Raw genomic sequence first — 21,567 nt, forward strand, 5'->3', positions numbered from 1 at the left:
GGAAATATCCCACCCTCTGACTTCACCACCTCAACCAAGCTTCACAATCATCATCGCTGTGTACCAGTATTAAATTGTTTGTTTAAAACTTATACTGTGTGTGTGTGTATATAATATTGTCTTTTGTCTGGTGAAAAAAATGTCCCTGGAACCTAACCCCACACTATTTACATTAATTCTTATGAGGAAATTGGATTCACTTAACATCGTTTCGCTTAAAGTCACATTTTTCAGGAACATAACTACAATGTTAAGCACAGGGCAGTTCAGCAAAGTTACGAATGTGTGTGTGATTTGTTCCATCAAGCTAGATGAGCAATAATGGTAGGAGGTATGAAATACATTTGGCTCGGAAACCAATTTAATTACTTGGAAGACCGAAGTGAACACAGTTGAACAATTTTAAAAAAGATATTCTACAATTAAAAGTCACTTAACTGATTCAAGCTCTGTACAGGCATGCAAGATTTCAGAAGCTCAATGCAACCTCTGAGATCTATAATGGAATGACCATCAGGCGTTTTACTATACAATTCCTCACAGGTGCGACTATATAAAATAGACAAAGTATGGCTGGCTGCTCATTCATTTCAATAGGCTGTTGTAATTGATTGATTATTACTAAGGAACATGTTTTCACAGGAAATATTTTCTAAGGCTAAACAATGTTTGATGAGGTGTGATACAGTAGAACCTCAGAGTTACAAACACCTCGGGAATGGAGGTTGTTCGTAACTCTGAACATTTGTTCTTTCAAAAGTTTACAACTGACCATTGACTTAATACAGCTTTGAAATGTCTACACAGAAGAAAAATGCTGCTTTTAACCATCTTAATTTAAATGAAACAAGATAGAAACAGTTTCCTTACCTTGTCAAAAATTTGTTTTAAACTTTCCCTTTATTTTTTACAAGTTTACATTTAACATGGTACTGTTCTTTACAGTATTTACTTTTTGAGGGGGTGGGGGGGGGGAGCGGGGTCTCTGCTGCCTGATTGCATACTTTCAGTTCCAAATGAGGTGTGTGGTTGACCAGTCAGTTCATAACTCTGGTGTTCTACTGTAATAAGTTATGAAAACATGTTGTAGCAGCTACTTTTGCATTACAAATACTGGTTTCTCTTTCCTATGTGTTGTTTCCATAGAAGCGGAGCTTAACCTTTTAAGTGAAGATTATAAAGACACCTAATTCAATTAAAATTAGACTTCAAGTATATCAGCACTTAATTCTTATGAGATTTCATATAGCCATTTTTCTGATTGGCAGTCAAAATAGTTCAAAATTCAGATAGTTGGGGAAATCTTATTGCTATGGTTTTTTTCATAAGCTTCCCCGCAAATGCCATTTTTTTTATACAAGGCTGTTAAAATGTTAATAAAAATCTTTGAATTACCAGGCACCCCCTTCTGAAATATGGGCATCTAGTACATAACACAGAAGACACATGTTCAATTAAAGTAATTTATTGTGGGTTTTTCTTTTCTGAACTGACAAAGAGGGTTTTCCCAGAGATTGGTAACACAACACAACGTTATACACCATTTCACAACTAGCCCCTTGTTGTTTTATTAAGAACATAGTAATTTAAAAATATCTAAATATTTACATATTAATAAAACATATATACATAAGATTGAGATGCTTTACCTAAACATGGAATGATTTTTCTAATAAACCCTATAAAAAGATTGCTGAAGAAAGTCTGAACAGTAGTCACAGTAAGTAAACACAAAATGCAATTTTTTAAAATTTACAAAATGTTGATTCCATCAGTTAAGGGTTGTGACATGTACCTGGCAGATTTGCTGCACAGGCTGTAGATTGCCACAGCCCTGCTCAGAAATCCAGACCATGGGGGAAGCAGTCACATCAGCCTTTGAAGGAAATGCTCTTTAAGGTCTGCAGTGCACATTCGATATAGTCCACAGTTTTAAAGAGAACATCACCACCTTTCATAGTACATGTTTTTTTAAACAGGAGGGGAAAGATAAAAAGCCTGATTTTCAACAGTGCTGAGACTCAGGGGCTCCTGTTGGCTTCAGTGTTATTTGCGGGCAGTTCAGCAGTTGTGACAATCAGGCCGCCGGTCTTTATGCTAGTTAATGATCGTGACAAATATTTGTAAAAAGCAGCAAAAAACTTTAAATATTTTGAAAACAGGCCCACTCTCTGTAATAGCACTTCTGTTAAAACACTCGATAAAAAAGACCAAATAGTTTCAAGGAGAAAGCATCGTGATGGGCTGAAAATATACAAAGGAAAACGAAACACGATGGCAAAGGCTACTGCACTCTGTAGCGTTCCAGGAAACACACACTATTAGTTAACTGGCTGGTGATCAATATAGCTGTGGGATAAGATACTTTCTATATTTTTTCTCTCTATTTTTTTTTAAAGTGAATTTAGTGCTGGTGAAGGTGCAGAGTTAAAGGTGCAGAGGGCAGCAGGAGATGTCGCATAAGAAGCAGCAGTGCAACTTTCCCCACCCTGCCACATCAGTAAGCCTCAGTCCTGACCTGAAGGGACCACTTATAGGGTGAGAGGGTAATTCAATCTCTTGGTCAATTCACTCATCCTAACTGCTGAGACTCTCAATAGAGTGCTAGTAATGATGGTGGTTTGTATAGGTGGACCTATGTCCATAGGTCCATATATGTCCACAAGGGCAGTGGTTTTCAAACCGTGGTGTGTGGACCAGCAGAGGTCCATGAACCCTTTCCCTGATGGTCTACAAAATAAAATGTTTTGAGAACCAGGCAGTGGGGGATTCTGAGAGGCTGCGGAGGAGGTGGGGCAGGATGATTTTATGAAGTGAAAATGCTGGAGAACCACTGCACCAGAACTCCAACTCATTTCACAAATACATTCTGTATACCATCCACTAGGAAACAGACATTATCAGCATGTACCCTGCTTTATGGCCAAATACAGTGTGTGTCATGTTATTTAGACAGTGTAGGACAGGCAGTTTGTACCATCTCTCTTCAAACATAGTCAAATAGTGAGCAAAAAGGAAAAGTGAGTCTTCTGAACAAAAGAGGACTAACCAATCCCCCTAACCAAACATTCTTATTAGCTTCCTGGGCCCATGAAAGGGGGAGATTCCATCCCCACTCCCTGAACTGTTTATTTTACTTCTGTGTAATTGAAGATGAAATACAGTTAGCATGCATACAGTCACGTGGGAAAATACAATCAGGAAGAAAAACAAAGGCAAGGGAATTTATTCAGTTGCAGTGGATACCACACTAATTAGACAATGTACTGGATATTGAAAAAAAACCATCTCTAATTATGATGGAAAATCTTGAAACAATTTGGTGGCTTTATTATCCCATGTTTCATTAAAATAGGTGAAACAACTCAAACTTGAAGGGAAAACTGCACGGAACATCCCCCACCTTGAAGTATGCTGAAATGCTTACACAGATCTTGCAGGAATGTCATTCAAACTGAAGGATGTTTATATCTGCTAATGAAACACTGACGCAGAAAGTAAAATTTAAGCAGAAAAATCTGGTTTTGAGTCGACCAGCTTATCTGTTGTGATCTCAAGAATGCTACCTGAAGAAAGAGAGGATTTAAATAAATTAGAAAAAATAAATTATACCAGTTCAGTCATTTCCTAAAATTGTGTTCCAAATTAACCTACACGAGTTAAATATTTAGAGACTCAAATGTAATACTTGTGAGGTTGCTGAATTATGTGTGTTTAGATGGCCAGTGTTGGGTATCAGTTTAGTTGTCTAAAAAAAGATCCTATTATATATTGAATTTGTGAATAGAGGTTTTGATAGCAAAATGCAGAACACATGAAGTGAGGTGTAAAGTGTTAGAATATCGTACAAACCACACTACAGTGCTTATATCTTTGAAGTTATATGGCTTTAAAGAGGTGAACAAAGCACCGCATGAATTTTAAGCCTACAGCATATACTTTGGGTTATTCTTTGGAAAACTTGAAAAATCATGATACTGTAAATGCATATGGCAGAATAAAAACCAGAGATAAGTTGCATGATTATATCACATCTTTTTTAAAACCACATTAAAATATATTTCTAAACAGAACAATGGAAGACGGACAGAAGAATTACAACTATAGAAGTAAGAACACAGAGCATATAGGAGACAGACATCAATCAGTGTAAGAGGCAAATACAACAAGATGAAAAGGGAGGACTTGTAGAATCATGCACTGAAAGGATAAAGATTTATATTACAATAAAGCATTTATATTTAAGGTTTTGAAGAGGTTTCTAAGGTATCATTTTCTTCCCATTGTATTCCAAGAGAAAAGGAGGCAGGCCATACAGGATTGGCTCCTAGTTATTTTCTTATCAACTGTTTCTTTAGCAAGAGATCTTTTCACAAAGCTGTATCTCCCTGGGATCCAAAGACTGCCATTTGTACTCCTATTAGTGGTCTCAAATTCTTTCACAACTTGAAATTCACTCCAGTGCAGAGGGACTATGCAAACCCTTCAGCACTGCTTAAATTTCTCGCTTGGGGCTTAAAGAGGACCTTGTAGCATCCCTGGACATACACACCCTTAGTGTGTAATGTTTCGGCTAAAGATACATAACCACCAGTGCTGAGGTTGGATTAGATTTGTTCCCGTTTGATATTTTAGGAAAGTGAGTCAGACTGGCGTTAATCCTCACTAATTCCAAATACGCAGTGTAAATCACATGCCAGGATCCGAACTCTTTTGTTATAGCCATCATTCCTTAAGTAGGAAAGTTGAAGATCCTAATGGGGTGCCATATATTCACTCTGCTAAATGTTTATCCAACATCTACCTTGGTCTCCACACCACCAATCAGGGTAACTGGCTGCCTGGTCTCCCTCAAGACAGGTCCCTACAGTTTGGATTTTGGCAGGTCCTAGGCAGTCTTTTGCCTACACTGAAGTGAATATGGGATTGTAACTCTACCAATACTTTCTAAGGGACCCTAATCAAAGTTTGAAACAAAACCCAAGTTTTTAATAAGTTAAAATTTAACAGCCATAATTCTTCCAGTTCACTTTAAAGGTCTCCCAATTCACTGAATCCTTTAAGCAGAAGGAATAATTAGCATCAAAGATACTTTTTAACCACGACACGATTTGTGCTCCTAAACACAGAAATATGGCTAGGCAAAAAATCCTTCCTTGGTTTTAGAATTTAAAAATAATGAAAAATAATGAAACCTTTGGATGTCATATGATTTCCTGTGTTAAGCTAAGTAGTCCAGGATTTCCTTAACTGTAAACACAAAGGCTGAGGGATCTAAACCCCTTTGTATACTGGGATTCCTCAGCCTGTATCCCCAGTGTTCAGATTTAATTTTTTCCGCAGGGAAAAAGGAAGGGGTAAATGGGCACCTCTGAGTCAACCCTCTATGCAGCTTAAAAGATTTTTTCATGTTTATCCAAACTTTATTCAATTCACTTGCTCTGGACTCTCTTGCTTCTCAATTTTGTCCAGTTCTTGGATACCCAGATAATAAGTGTTTTAAATATACACACCATAAATCGATTCAGCATCCCATTCTTGCTCCCAGTCCCACTTCCTGCTGTACTCCCTTCAAGTAATCCCATTCAAACTCTGTGTCAAAGGCTGTCTCTACATCATGGAAGACTAACATAATCCGTTTGCCCTTGACCATTACTGATTTATTATTTATCGTATGGTACTGCCTGAGGGCCCTCTCACCCCCAGAGATCAAGGCCCCATTGTGCAGGGCACTGAACACACACACACAATACAGGAGTGCCCCTTCCCCAGAGAGCTTGCAATTTAAACACACAAGCCAGCTGAATAGATCACATCTGAAACTCTCCTTAAATGATCCACCAGTGACATCCCTGCAAAAACCAGCTATTGGTACAAGGGAATCTAATCTACAGGTGAGGATCGCTATAAAGGTTATATCTACCTCCTTTACCAGCCTCCTTGATGGAAGGCGTCTATTTTGGCTCCTTACGTCAGTAACCTTTATTATAATTACCATAATTATATTGTCTGTAGATCACTTAAAATGATTTAGTCCCAAGAATGGTAGAATATTAACTATTGATACATTCTATAAAGAGTCACTTGTACATATAGAATAATGTGTGTAATTCAAATGCTTGGCTGAAAGCCTTTGGAGTTCACCTTTTTTCCACACACACAATCTGAAAAAGAAAATGACTATTGCACTGTCAATTTAGGCATCCTCCCACAGATTCCAGGGAGATCTATATACTGCAAGACAAATATTAAGCCTTAGAATTGTGCACACATGCATATTCAAGGGTTTATGGGCACACATTCAAAAATACACGCTGGAAATCTTGCAGAAAAGAGAACAGGATTCCCAGGATGGAAATCTTGTCTCTACTAATGTGGCTGTCTCAATGCATCACATTCATTTTCACCAATAATGTAAGATGTGAAATACTAAAGAAACTACATTAGGCTCCAATAAAATAATTCTGGTACTGAATAAAATTACGAGAGCAATGAAAAGATAACACTGCATAATAACGTAACATTTATTAGGGTTCTCCTTTACTAGAATTGCTTCCATCCCTGATAACAGACACAAACAGGATGTCACTTGAAAGAGACCTTTAAAACCAGAGCTTCCTGCATCTGTTATCAAATTAGTACCATGAAATGCTCAATGGGTAGCTAAGAAAGCAGCACTGCAGCTCCTATCAGTTAGCATGTGCTCCCAGCCCCCCCTGAACAAGATTATAGCTGCTTCACTGGTCCTACTCCTGAGTAACTCCACATAGTCTGACAACAGGATTTCAACCACCAGTGCCTCACTGCTAGCAGCTCATGCTCCAACCCATAGCACCTCAGCACTGAGTATGTCTGAAGACCCATCACAAGCCTTATGTAAGAGTAACTGGGAAGATAGTCTGCTGGGACACATGTTGCAATACTGCTCTCATGACCACCACAGAGCGTTTGTAGGGTACATTACAGCACTGTGGGGAGCTGCTGTCAAAGTACTACCCTGGATATAGCAATCTGCTAGCAGTAAACAGCCTACACTTATTCTTTACAGATGTTGCGTGACTAATTTCCAAGGAATCTTTTTCATTAGTATTCATTATATTGTATTGATCTGAGAGAGAAACTGTAAACCCAACGTCCTGATCATTCAAGATTTTTATCACATTTTTCTCGGGTCTAGAGATATTAAACTGCAACTTGGTGACATTTTAAATGCAGGTAATTACCATCTATATAGTCAAGATTTTCAAAAGTGATTAGTTATTCCGGATGCTGAACTTGGAACACATGATTTTCAGAGGTTATGTGCTCAGCACTTTCTAATAATCAGGTCCTGGTAGGGTATCTCAAGTTCAGCACTCAAAAAAAAAAAAAAAAAAAAATCTTAGCCTACCTACTTAAATTCCAACTAGAAGTTTCAATTGCCCATGGAAATATTCATCAGTTCCTGCCCTAGACTGTTGCACAGTACTAAAGTTTGCTGTTAAACAACTGCCATGTTTGACTCGAGGGTGGGTGCATTTTGAGGGAACGGGGGTGGGGGGAAGAGAGGGGTTAAAAGTGATCTTCCATATCAGATAAAGAGCTTTGCAATCCCTTTGTAAACCCAATATATTATTGCTAGTAGTATACCAATGCAGAACTGAAACACACTATGATACAAATTACTGTGCCAGTCCTTGGAAGTGATGTGGTGTCAAGAATTTTGAAAGTACCCAGAAATATCATGAATGAGCACAAGTTGCCATCTTGAGTCATGACGATCACTTACTGGTTTGTGTCATTTAGCCATTACTGTCAAACTGGAGGTTTTATGAATAGGAAATCAAGGGGAAAATAGTGAAATTCTGATGCACGTTCTCTCTCTCTCTTTTTTTTTTTTTTAAACACAAGGCATTCAAAACTTAGACATCTGGGCCTTGTGTGCAGATTATCCAAACTGTATATGCCAGGAATCGGCAACCTTTGGCACGCGGCCCACCAGGGAAAGCCCCTGGTGGGCCGGGCTGGTTTGTTTACCTGTAGCGTCCGCAGGGTCGTTCGATCGCAGCACCCACTGGCCGCGGTTCACCGTTCCAGGTCAATGGGGGCTGCGGGAAGCGGCGCGGGCCGAGGGATGTGCTGGCTGCTGCTTCCTGCAGCCCCCATTGGCCTGGGATGGCGGATCACGGCCAGTGGGAGCTGCGATCAGCCGAACCTGCGGACGCAGCAGGTAAACAAATCGGCTTTCCCTGGCAGGCTGCATGCCAAAGGTTGCCGATCCCTGGTATATGACATACCTAGAATACTGAAATCTGCTTTATGCTAAATAAATAAAGAATTGGTACTTGATAAAAAACTTAATGCATTTTACCTGTTTGCAGTAGAGAAATGTCCAGTTTCTCATCGCAGTCAGTCGTCTCTGCTGATTACAAATATAAACAAGAAATCTCATTACTTTTACTGAATACAGGAATAGGATTAAAAAGCTACATACTGTAGAGTGCTTTTGCCATTCTCTATCTACTCTTCTCAGCTGCAATTTGCTAGCATCCAGTTAAACAGTCACTGCTTGTGCGAAAACGTCATATAATAAAAATACAAACTTAGGAAAGGTAGTCTGGGTATTAATCCGTGGTTATGCTGGGCATTGGATTGGAGTAATACACTACTCCCTTGAAGAACTCAAACTCCTGCTGATATAGGACGCTTACAATAATTTTGTAACTTTTACTTAACAACTGCCATCCCAGATCAGACCAGTGGTAACACTGAGGCTGGTATTCAGTCTCCAATGGTGGCCAGTATCAGATGCTTCACAGGAAGGTGCAAGAATCCCAAAATGTGACCATTATGTAACAGCCTGCCCAAAAGGGATTTTTCCCCCTAATCCTACTCAGTTTGGGCCAGATTTACAGAAGGATTTAGGCACCTAAAAATGCAGACTGGAACCTAGCTGGGTAGATTAGGCATCTAATTCATATTGAAAGTCAATTGGAGTTAGGTGTCAAATTCACTTGTGCACTTTTGTAAAACCCAGTAGGTCCTTATCAGCATCTTTAGGCACCTAAATCCCTTTGTAAATCTGGCCCTTAGTTGCTGGCTTATGTCCTGAAGAATGAGAATTTACAAGACTGATCAAAAGCCCACTGAAGCCAAAGAGAGTCTTCTCAGTGACTTCAGTGGGCTAAGGATCAGGCTCTATACCCCCATCTAATGTAACTTCAGATGTTCTCATTACACACACAAATTTCTACATCTTTTTTTGAACACTGCTAAGATTTTGATCTCTAGTGGCAAGAAGAGTAAACAGGAGTACCAATACACCATCTCTGTACTACTATTTCATGCATCACTCCTTATATATTGACATTTATATTTTTTTCAAAGAGGATCATGGTCATAAAGCAATGGGTACATTCCCACTGTAATGTGCCCCCGTCTTCGCAGATGTCAAAAACCGGCCAAAGTAATACAGATATATTGTACAACCAAATTCAGTGCACGTCCTTAACTGGGTTGTTTGTGCTGATTACCCTTAACAGTGTTGTCAAACAGCACCAAACTCATTGAAAACAAGGATTAGTTTATTTTTTAAATAGCTGAAGGTCTTAAAGCACTATGACCTGCTCAGAGCCAACATTAAACAGCCTTTTTCAGAGCCCTCATCCAGTGAGCTCCCTTGGCTCCCAACAGAAGATGTTTCAGATGATTATTGGGGAAGCAGGTCAAGCTAAGTTCAAGTTCACAAATAAGCAATAAACACCTTGACCCTCCAAATGCTGAGGCAGATCACCCTTCCACATTCCATTCTAAACAGGAAAATGTGGTTTGCTTTCAAACACCACGCCCATCAGCCATGAGCCAAATCGTACTTGTCTCGACTTCAATGGGCCTACCTGCATGACAGGGCAAGCAAGATTGGAATTTTGAAACTCTCTTGTATTCTTTGTTTAGAAAGAGTTTGGTAACTGTGGTAAACACTCCTGTAGCCACGTCCTTCAGACCTTTTTCCAAAATCATTTTGCTGCTGCGGAATGTGCCTGTCTGGCAAATGTGCACCTGCTATTTTGCTGCTTGCACAGAAGCATGTACGTGCAGGAATGAAGAGGTTAATAGAGAGGTTGCCCTTATTAGTTTTGCTGTCGTTATTCTCCTGAATCTAGATAAAATACTGGCCAGGAAAGCATAATGTTACTCCTGTGATTCCCATCCAACATAATATCTGCCCTTGTGTCTGCTGCTAAACATAAATCAGCACTAGCAAGAATCTGCTATCTCACAAGACACATATGCCTTGTGTATTAATTACATCACGAAGAGAGGACCAGAGAAAGCTGAGGACTGAGAGGAGGGGCAAAGACACAAACAGAGGGGAAAAGAATACCACAAGAGACATAGGAAGATGTGGTAATGATGGAGTGGAGGTCTCAACACATGGGTGAGACAGCACAGTCCAGCAAGGATTTAATATAAGTTTTTCTCCTCTCGCCCCCAGCATTTTCCATTGTAATCAGGCAGTGTTTAAAATAAACAATAGTACAATGATGCAACTACTATCATCATGTCAGGTGACTACTTCACACCAATCAGACCTGAAAAGACTGAGCACATTTCATAGTGCTGCTTCATTTTCCTTTATTATGTATGGTATTTAAAGGCTTTTGAGTTACACACAGTAAAATCATATTGCATGAAGAATTCTTACTCACTCTGTGCTTTAGGAGCATTTAGTCATACTGTACCAGCATTCCTGTCTATATGGAGGCTTTTAGCAACATACTGCCATTAAAGAATAATGGCTCATATCCTTTTCAAGACTTGAAAAGGATGAGAGGACTTATCACAAGAAATGTGTGGCTCATGCCCCATTTTTTATTATTGGAGACAGAGTGGAATAGCCAGAAGGTTTGGATACTAGTTTTGGATGCAGAGATGATGACAACAGCAGGGCTGTTTCCTGCTGAGACTAGCCCATTCATGGCCCTCCTTAAATCACTGTGCCAACGGCTGTGTCTCTGGATGTGTCGTCGCTGGCTGGTCCACTGGCCACCTACCCATATTCCCCTTTTGTAGCATGGCAAGACTACACAATGGGAGCTACTGCTAGTCAGGGCAGCTGTAAATCACAATGCAATTTGCATTGTAATTTATCCTGTTCTAAAAAGGGAAATGTATACATCTGATTTTTCCTCAACTTCATGTCCCTGGCCATACTCCCTCCCTCCCCAGCAGTTGCAGGGAGCTGAGCCTAGACGTTGTGGAAGGGATAGAATTGGCAGTATGATCCGGTGCTCCAGAATGCATACAAACATGTGGATTTTTTTTGGCTGTGCCAATTGCATGAAGTGGGACCAACAGTCAAAGGTGAAGAATATTCTCATGCTAGTTTATTTTAATTATAACATCTATTTGTAGCGTTAACCTCACAGTCTTTTTTCCTCCCTTGTGACAGCCAACTTGTGAAATTTTGAAAAGACTGAACAAGGCCAATAAAAATTTAATGGCAATGACAGCTTTATTCTCAGATCTAGTAAATTAAAAGAAAAAACCCAAGTCTCAGATCTAAGGCAATAATCTAATGGAACGGAGAAAAATCCAAAGCAAAATAAGACTATTTCCAGTTATGAAAAAATGTTATTGCTGATGCTAACCTTAAATTAATTTCTATTTGTATTAGGATAACAACCTTTCAAACCCTACCCAGGGGAAGTTTTTTCTAGAGAGCGAGCAGGGTTTTTTTAAAAGCAGTTTGTTGATTAGCCTTCCCAGTCAGAGACTATTCTGTACCTAATTCTAGGAAATGAGACAAATATGATAAATAAGGTTGAAGCTGGACAACATCTAGGATCCTGTGATCAGAATATCATTTAATTTGAAAATACTCAAGAGGGTAAATACTAAAGAAAGCAGCACTAAAGGCAGATCCTCCCCATTCATTTGCTGGAGTTCTCAAGCTATTACTGCCACAGATGGCTAGGGGAATACACTGGCGTTTACACCATTAGCTTATCAAATTATCAAACCACAGGATTCAGCACGGAAGATTACTCATGAACATAATTTGTCATCATTTGGACATGCAAATAGCTACTTGGCCTAAATAGAAAACCCAGTCAGAGGGTGGACTGAATGCATCAGAGGACTGGTAATGGAATAGAGAGCCTTTCCCTTCCAAGTCAGCAGTTCAAATTCAGCCCAACTCAGTAGGGGCTAAACAGCTTTTGGTGGCATTTGTGAAAAACAACAGTAGTCTCAAGCCTGTCCACACACAGTTTGTGCACCAGCTTAGCTAGAAATTGAATTAGTGAAATTCGTGCAACCCACCAGTGTGGACACACATATCAGTTTAACAAAGTCTTAAACCAGTTTAGCTTAACTCAATTGCAAATAAGATCTTTAGGTACCTTGAAACTTAGGGTACGTCTCCATGGGGAGTTATTCCAGAATCAGAGCACCCATACATGGAGTTAATCAGGAACAGCTGTTCTTTAATTACACACACTACCTTAATTTGAATCAATTTTTCTATGTAGACAACCCCTCAGGCCTGATCTACACTGTTTCTGCACTGATCTTACTATTTCAGTAAAGGGTGTGATTTTGTATGGAAACAGTTACATGGGTGGGCACAGTTATACCAATAAAAAAGGTGCCTTACAATTTGTTCCTATACATGTATACAGCTATAACTATAGGGTTGCACTAGTGTAACTAAATCTGTTTCTATACCAATATAGTTAAAGTACTACAAAAATTGTGTAGACCAGAGCTTAAACTGCAAACTAGAAGTTGCATAAATCAATTTAAAAAATCAGGTGGGTGAGGTAATATCTTTTATTGGACCAATTTCTGTTGGTGAAAGAACACATGTTGCAAGAAACCAGGGTTTCCTGAACTCCCATTTCTGGCCTTCAAACAACACCCGTAGCCACATTAAGCTTACCACCCACAGTCATATCTCCACTGCTGTGATGATCAATACTTCCCACAACATGCCTTTCAAGATCCATGGTCTGACACATGACTATCACAAGGTGGTGTACTTCAGCCAGTGCATCAAATGCACAAACAACAACTACGTGGGTGAATCTAGATAATCACTACACTCTTGAATGAGCTCACAGAGAAAAATGATAAAAGACAAAAACACCCTATCCCTGCAGGGGTGAACACTTCGTACAAAATGATCGCTCTATATCTGACCTCTCAGTCCTCGTCCTCGAAGGAAAGCTGCACAACACCTTCAAAAGACAAGCCTGGGAGCTTAAATTCATAACTCTCCTAGACACCAAAAATCATGGACTCAACAGAGACACTGTCTCATGACAACAGTTTGTAACCCACTCTCTCTCCTTTGTCCTATGCTGCAAAGATCTTAATTGCCAACTTCATTTTGAATGGTTTCTTGCAACTTGTGTAAACTCCTTATGTTTAACAATCGGTTCCACCTTATATTTAACTGTGACACTCCGATTACCTTGCCCAGTACTGAAGAATAGCTCTGTGGAACTCGAAAGCTTGTCTCTTTCACCAACGGAAGTTGGTCCAATAAAAGATATTACCTCATTCACCTTGTCATTCTAATATCCTGGGGCCAACATGGCTACACCACCATAGTAAATTTAAAAATCACACATTTAAGTAAACTGGTGCAACTGAGGCACACTGAAGTCAATGGGAACTAGTCACCTAAATACCTTTCTGGCTATGGGCCTGAGAATTCAGACCAGACTCCAGTTTGGGTTCTACTTTCAAAGCAGCCCCACGCAAGTCATTGCCTTTGTTACTAGGTTAGCAGTCTATATTCTTACTCCTGGAGAGTCTAGACTGCTAACCTTGGTCTCTCCAAGGTAGGTGGAGCGTGCGGGAAGCTTGCATGGCCAGCACCAGCCGCGTATCTGTGCTCTCTAATAATGAATTTCAGTCTCTGGGTCTGACAAATAGACCAGCACCTTTCCCAGGCACTACATTCATTATGCAAAGTTTTAAAGTAAGAATAAAGAGAACTGGTTTGAAAACATGAAGCAGCATTTTGGAAGCTAGAAAGAAATTAGCCCCAAGGTGCTACAGCTCTGCTCTGAGAACTCTTTTGTTAGCGTGTTCTGCTAGGAAAATTATTACATGGTTCTGTGATGATGTCAAAACTGAGGACGAAGTAAATAATGAAGGAAAAAAAGCAACCACATACAGAAGGTGAAATCCTGGCTTCACTGAAGTCAATGGGAGTTTTGCCATTAACTTGAAAGGGACCGAATTTCACCTCCCGGCCTAGCTCTCCTCTCACTTACTCCACTTCTACTCCATTGACGTCAGTGGAATTATTCCTGATTTACAAGTGTAAAGATCTATACTCAGATTTTAGTTTTAGTACCAGTATATGTCAATTACGGGTGTAATTAAAAAAAAAAAAAAGTTTTACCAGCACAACTCCTAGTAGGGACGCAGTTATACCAGTATATATTATTCCCCTCTCCATATGGGAATAGCTAAACTTGTATAAAGCTTTGTTATACCAATATAACTGTATCCACACTGGGGAGATAGTGCCACTTCAACTATACTGGTACAACTTGTGTATAGACAACGCCTAAGTGAGAGGACAACCAGATCCAGAGAGATTGGGATGTAGGTGAAGGGCCAGTAGAAAAAACATACATTCAAATATAAGAAACAATATAAAATAGAGTCTTTACAACAATTCAGCTTCTATATACTAATTGGAAAATGGGACTATGGGTTACTGTATTTCTTTTCATTGTCCACCCACGCACTGGGTTGATCAGTTCTTGTCTCTGGACAGGCATAGTTAGTACCCCACCTAGTTTAGTATACTAGGCTCAGTTTCACTCATCTTTTCATAGGAAGCCTCTTACTGCTAAGGCTGAGATGCAGCATTCTCCAGTTCGGCTCCCCAATATTGGGTAAAGAGCATAGGTGGGAGTGGTTCCTGGTAGCCCCTCTTTAAAAGAAAACCCATAAAGTCATTGTTAACTCCCACAGTAGAGCTGCAGCGCTAGCTAACATCCTGGAGAGGCACACCACAAAAAGCAAACAAGAATGTTGGAAAAATATTCAAAACAAACTAAATCAAATTAGGTCAATGGAAAAAGTGACAAAGCGTCCTGTGGCACCTTATAGACTAACACAAGTATTGGAGCATGAGCTTTCGTGGGGCTTATGCTCCAATACTTCTGTTAGTCTATAAGGTGCCACAGGACTCTTTGTCGCTTTTTACAGATCCAGACTAACACGGCTACCCCTCTGATAGGTCAATGGAGTTCTCCACAAAAGTTCTTCTGCATCTCTGCAGATACCCCAAGGACCCCCAGTCTCTCTCCCTGCTTGCCTCCTCCACTGCACATATGAATCTTCATGTCATTGATGACCTGCACCATAGTGCCATTCTTCCAGTCAAGGAGGACTAGGTAGCCTTCTGAAGCCTTCATCAATGGCAGAAAAGGATGCTGCTGTGCGATGACAAGCAATCCGATGATTCTCACTAGCAAGCTCACCTCATAACCTCATATTCAAGGGCAGAGTTGGCTTGATAGTCTAGGGGATTTGGTAAACTCACTTTTTTTTTTTTTTTTTTTTTTTTTTTTTTAAGAGGGGGATTATTGCTAGCAAACAATCTGCCCTTCTTTCCCCCTTTTTGTTTCTATATCTCCCCCTCCTTTCTTTTACTCTCTTACACTTTTCTGTGCATTTCCCATTAGTGTTGACAGAACTGTGCAATAGAAGAATGCCTCAGCTTTTGCACAGTTACCTCAGATACTTGTCTAACCGAATGCTACAGACAAAGCTCAGGACTGAAAATGTTGGCTCTTTGGTGCATGGATCCAGCAAACGGCAACAGTTCATTCATCTGCCATGGTCTATCTCATACTCTTTGGCCAGCTGAATATTCAGCCTTTGGAATTCACAATGGATTATTTTTTTTAAAAAGGCTATACATAAACACACACAAGTTCAATAGGTTAGAATAACTCCAGTTGGCCCAGAAGCCTAGAGCTTTACATTGTCAGATTGGACACCTGGATTCAGTGCTTCATCTAGCTCTTTTTTCCTTAAACCAACAGAAACAATGCGCTTATTTGCAGTGCGGAGCAGTAAGAAAAAATAAAGGAAGCAAGCTAAGAAAAGTGGCTGTAAGGAAGGGTTATTGGTGTGATGCAAATGATGTGCCTCACACAATGGGGGTCAGGTGCTACTGGGGAGAGGACGGTTGGAGGACTGGGAATACTTGCATATGGAGACTGAAGAAAATGCTGGGGAGAGAAGTAAGAGAGAACCAACATAAGAAGAGAGTCCCCAGCAGGAAAGGGGGCACCGCACTTAGAAAGGAGACTGGTAAAAGTGTATAAAATAATTACACATACATCACTATAATGGGGAGAAACTGTTTTCAGCTTTCTAGGAATTCTACCATGGATTCTGAAACTATAAATTCTTATTTCAACTGGAATTGACAGCACATGGGCAGTGCGTTGCACCGACATGCCATTAATTATAAGATCAGAGCCTAAGTATGTCGTCACTGCAGAGTTAAGTCAGGTAATCGTCAACTGAGTGAGCCTAACCTGTGTGTGGGCAGCCACTCGGCAAAGCCAAAACTACTGTGTCCCCACTAGTGCTGCACTTACCCACGTGTGTCGCTAGGACTTCCGGGGACATATCCTATGCAGTGGCGGATTAGCCACTGGGCCAATGAGGCCCGTGCCCACGAGCCCTGGCCAATTGGGCGCCCCCGTGCCCTGACCCGCTCTGCCAGGCACTTCTGCTGGCGAGCAGGGTAGTGGCATGGAGGCTTGCCCCACTCCGTCCACCCGGACCTCCTGCCAGGGAGTGGGGAAAGCTCGCGCTCTCCGACCCCGCTTCCCGGCAGAAGCGCCGGGCAGGCAGAGGGGGGCAAGCCCCCGTGCCCCAAATCCCAGTGCTGGGTGGGAGGCGGGGCAAGCCCCACACCCCACCCCCATTTTCCCGGCAGGAGCGCCGGTGGGATGGGGGACTGCAGGTGGAAAGGGTGGGGAAGGGCCCCCACTTGCTCTGACCTACGGCCCCACAAAACAGTAATCCGCCTCTGATCCTATGATTCTTTGGGCTCCAGTAAACTGAGCTCTATGATTCTCTCTCAGTGAATTGTGGAAGAACTTGTCTGCCCCTTTGGGCGCATGGGGGGAAATTGTGGGAAGGCACTGGAGGATTCTCAGCATTTGAGTAATTTAGCCTGTGTCCTCACTGAGGAGTGGGCAGGTTACCAGCCCAAGTGAAAGCAGCCCCTAACCTCTAGTAGTCTATAGCCCCAGCTGGGAAGCTAGCCTGGGCTTAAAGCACTGCTAAACTCAAGTGAGATGGTTGTGTGTATGGTGGACAGGAAGGGCTTCGAGGCAACACCTGAGAAAGAGCCTGACTTAACTCTACAGTGAAGACATACCTTAAGACTATTACCATTCAAAACATATCAAACACCACATTTTGCATTCTAGCGGCAACATGCCAAAAGTGTATTGGCTTCATTTTCAGAGGTACTGATCCCTCACAACTACAATTAAAGTCAAGGGGAGCTGTGAGTGCTCAGTTCACCTCTGAAAAAAATCAGGCTCTATGACTTTAGTCTTATGCTAAGTTGTTATTTCTGACATTTTCATGCTTACCTGAGCCTCTTTTTAACCGTCTTCTTGCCAGTTTAATTTGATCCTGCAGAATCTGTACCCAGTCTCTGGGGCCAGGAAGTTTATCCACGTGGTTAGCAGTGCAATATTTTTCTGTAAAGACTAAAATAAAAGGTAGCATTTTTTTTAAAGTGTCTTGTCAAAACTGAGAAGGGGAAAACAAGGAAGAGGAGGAGGATTAAAAATAAAAACAACAATAACAAAAACTGAAGTTAAAGTGGCCAAAACTAGGAGGGCAAGACCAGAGGGCAATTCAATGTTCTATGTGTTTATCTTTAAATATATTATTTTGTGTCTAGATACTATATTGATTAGCTGCCTATAAAAACCTGAGAGAGAGAATGTCTACATCTCATTTATGTCACATACAGAAAATCTGTATTAAAATAATGGTGAACTTTGAACTAAGCCTCACAAGTGGTGGATATTTATAACTGCCTGTTCACCATATGCATTTTGGCAGTAGCGGAGAAAGGCAGGTCTCCTCCTGGTCCTTCTGGTCTCATGATCTTGTCTGTCAGGCTGCTAGCAAACAGGAGATATGAAGAAGTCCTAAATCTTCAGTGGGCATTTATCATATTGGCAAAACAGAAGAGGACACTGAGCTTTTATAAACACATATAAAAACAACTGCTTTAAAGGGGACAATGTCAATCAGGTCCAAAATTTAGATTTTGTAAAAAACAAGCTTTTACAGAGCTTAAAATACTAGATATATTTTCAAAATTTGTTTGTTTTTCATTGGAATTATAACAGATAAAACATTCCCCTGCTGTGTCTGCAACCCTAACACATTGCAACATTGAAAGCAAGAAATGAAACTGACTGTAAACAAAAGTGAAACTGACTAATTGTTTTCACTGTCCACCTGAGAGAAGTGCCAAAAGTAAATCAGAACATAAATAGTCTAAGTATTACTATGATTAACAATCCTATTGCAGTAGTGGCCAGAGGTCTCAAAATCTGGAGCACCATTATGTTAGGGCAATATACAGGAAGACTTGGTCTCTGGCTCAAAGTGCTTATAATCCAAGAGGACTTCATATATCCAAGTGATATATGAAAGATTTTTTTATATTTTTTGTGTGTGTGTGTGTGTGTGTGTGTGTGTGTGTGTGTGTGTGTGTGTGTATATATATATATATATATATATATATATATATATATATATATACACACACACACACACACACAGTGTGTATATATATTATACACACACAGTCTTCAAAATATTAATAAATAAGTATAAAGGGTTAAAAAATAATGTATTTTTAAAATTCTTTCAGTTTTAATAATGTAAGGCACTATTCACAATATACAGGTGTTTGTTTACAATCTATGGCCTCAATCCCGCAGTCTGATCAATGAGGGCATGGGGTAGCCCATCTGGAGTACCACAGATGTCAACAGGGTCTCACATAGGTGCGGTGGTCAGCTTTGCATGAACTGAAAGCTTATTGGGTCAGGGACTGTCTTTTTGTTCTGTGTTTGTACAGTGCCTGGAACAATGGGGTCTTGATCCATGACTGTGATCCCTAGGTGCTACAATAATAAAGTAATAATAATCAACTGATTACAATAACAGAGTCTATGATGTGAAAGATTACATTGTCCTTTGAAACAGACATCAACTTATATTCTAGTAAATTAAAAAAAAGTTGATAGTAGTTTCAGCTTCTATTCCTCTGCCAATTTTTGTGATTTTACAATCACATTTGCTTATTTTTAAACAAGATTTCTCTCTCTATGTTGTGTGAAAGACACACAAACAACAGGAGGAAATGACTACTCAGGGAAAACAGTGAAACTGTCGCTACACAAAGTGTGCGCAAAGTAGAAAGAGAGCGTTTCTCCTCTAATCATTTTCAGTTATAGGAATCTTATATATAATTTGTAATGATAGTAGGTAAAATGTTTTCAGACAGAAGGACGATTTTCAAGTTGACAGTGTCCCCTTAAGTTCTCAGCTAATTTCTCCAATGAATGTAGTTTTTTCTCCATTTCTGTATCCACGTCATGGAAAAGGGACAAAAAACATCACTAAACTATCTGAGAGTTTGGTAGCGTAATGTCTTAATGATAATGCAAACAACATGATGTTGTTCTCATGGAGATTTCATACTGGCTCAGTCATTACTTGGAATAAATGAACCCACAGTGTCTTAGAGCACAGCTCCTCAGGGGAAAAATAGTGCTATCGGAGCCAGGCTGAGTAAAGTTCCACACTGTGTCAACCCTTGGCAACTTGTTGCATTAGCCCCTAGGAAAGAACTCCCCTAATGAAACATGACAAAGGTCATGCACTGTCATTTGGTTGATACTTTAAATGCAGTGAATGCAATCCTCTTATTATAGCAGTGCCTAGTAGTACCACCACAGACACATTTCTATTTCCATTACAAATTCTATTTTTGAGGGTTTTTAATTGAAATGTGGTCATTTTTGTTTAACTGTTTGTGATTGCTGCTTTCTACAGTAGGGCGAGTTTTGCTATTTCAATGGTGCTGCCCCACCTACTGGAAATATCTGTCCCCTGCTACCTTTCCTCCATGTCAGCGGATTTAAAAATTCATATTGAAATCTTCCGGTTTTCTCTAGTTTATGACAAACTTGCCCTTTAAAGCTTTTTGTGACTTGTATGAAGGATACCATGTAAAAAATAAATTTTCCTTGTATGCCAATGTTTATCAGCAATACAGTATTCTGTATGATGGGTCCTACTGATATCATCCAATGGACCTTTCGGTGCTAATATATCGTCAATGCATTGGTACAAAACCATCAACAAGATGTGAATGGAGGCACTGAGTCAATGAACATTACATAGAAATTGCCATTCCAGATCAGTGGTCCATCTAGTCCAGGATTCTGTCTCTTGCAGAGGCCAGTACCAGATTCTTCCGAAGAGAGTGTCTAAGAAACCCCTCACTGGAAAAATTATGAAATAACCAATTTTTTTCCTGAGTTAGGCAATCTAAAATCAACCTTCTAATATAAACCTGGTTCTGAACCTGGTTGTGGTTGCAGTCAATACCAGAGATTCTATCAGGACTGTGTCACGGTCACAATCACAGAATCAGAGAAGAGTAGGACTGGAAGGGACCTCAAGTGGTCATCTAGTCCAGTCCCCTGCACCCAAGGCAAGACTATGTAATAACTAGACCATTGCTGACAGGTGTTTGTCTAACTTGTTATTAAAAACCTCCAATGACAGAGAATCCACAACCTCCATAGGCAATTTGTTCCAGTGCTTAACTACCCTGACAGTTAGGAAGTTTTTCCTAATGTCCAACCTAAAACTCCCTTGCTGCAATTTAAGCTCATTGCTTCTTGTCCTATCCTCAGAGAGCAAGGGGGATAAAAATTTGTTACAAGGAGAAAGCAGAAAAATTATGTACTTGAAAACTCTTATTATGTCCCTCCTTAGTCTTCTCTTCTCCACACTAAACAAACCTACTTTTTTCAATCTTTCCTGATAGCTCATGTCTTTTTAGACCTTCAATCATTTTTGTTGCTCTCCTCTGGACTTTCTCCAGTATGTCCACAACTTTCCTGAAATGTGGCACCCAGAACTGGACACAATACTCCAGTACAGGCCTTATCAGTGCAGAGTAGAGTGGAAGAATTTACTTACCGTGTCTTGCTTGCAACACTCCTGCTAATACATCCCAGAATTATATTTGCTTTTTTTGCAACAGTGTTTCACTGCTGACTCATATTTGGCTTGCCATCCACAATAACCTCTAGAGCCCTTTCTGCAGTACTCCTTCCTAGGCAGTCATTTCCCATTTTGTATGTGCAACTGATTGTTCCTTCCTAAGTAGAGTACTTTGCATTTTTTCTTATTGAATTTCATTCTATTTACTTCAGACCATTTCTTCAGTTTGTCCAGATCATTTAAAATTTTGATCCTATC

General features: G+C 40.2%; 1 protein-coding gene across 3 annotated transcripts in view; it reads right to left on the minus strand.

Moving 5' to 3' along the window:
• Positions 1–1,449: 1,449 nt before the first annotated feature.
• Positions 1,450–21,567, minus strand: part of BEND7 (BEN domain containing 7) — a 57,018-nt gene continuing 36,900 nt past the window's right edge. For 2 of the 3 annotated variants that reach the window (XM_054016733.1, XM_054016716.1), the window contains exons 7-9: positions 17,634–17,753; positions 8,351–8,401; positions 1,450–3,566 (exon numbers count right to left, since the gene is read on the minus strand). In XM_054016733.1, coding sequence (XP_053872708.1) covers positions 3,505–3,566; positions 8,351–8,401; positions 17,634–17,753 — 233 coding nt within the window. In that variant the 3' untranslated portion in view covers positions 1,450–3,504. The remainder of the gene's footprint in view (positions 3,567–8,350; positions 8,402–17,633; positions 17,754–21,567) is intronic. The other variant, XM_054016724.1, reaches the window with a different exon arrangement.

Source organism: Malaclemys terrapin, chromosome 1, assembly GCF_027887155.1.
Source record: "Malaclemys terrapin pileata isolate rMalTer1 chromosome 1, rMalTer1.hap1, whole genome shotgun sequence".
Taxonomy (NCBI): Eukaryota; Metazoa; Chordata; order Testudines; family Emydidae; genus Malaclemys; species Malaclemys terrapin.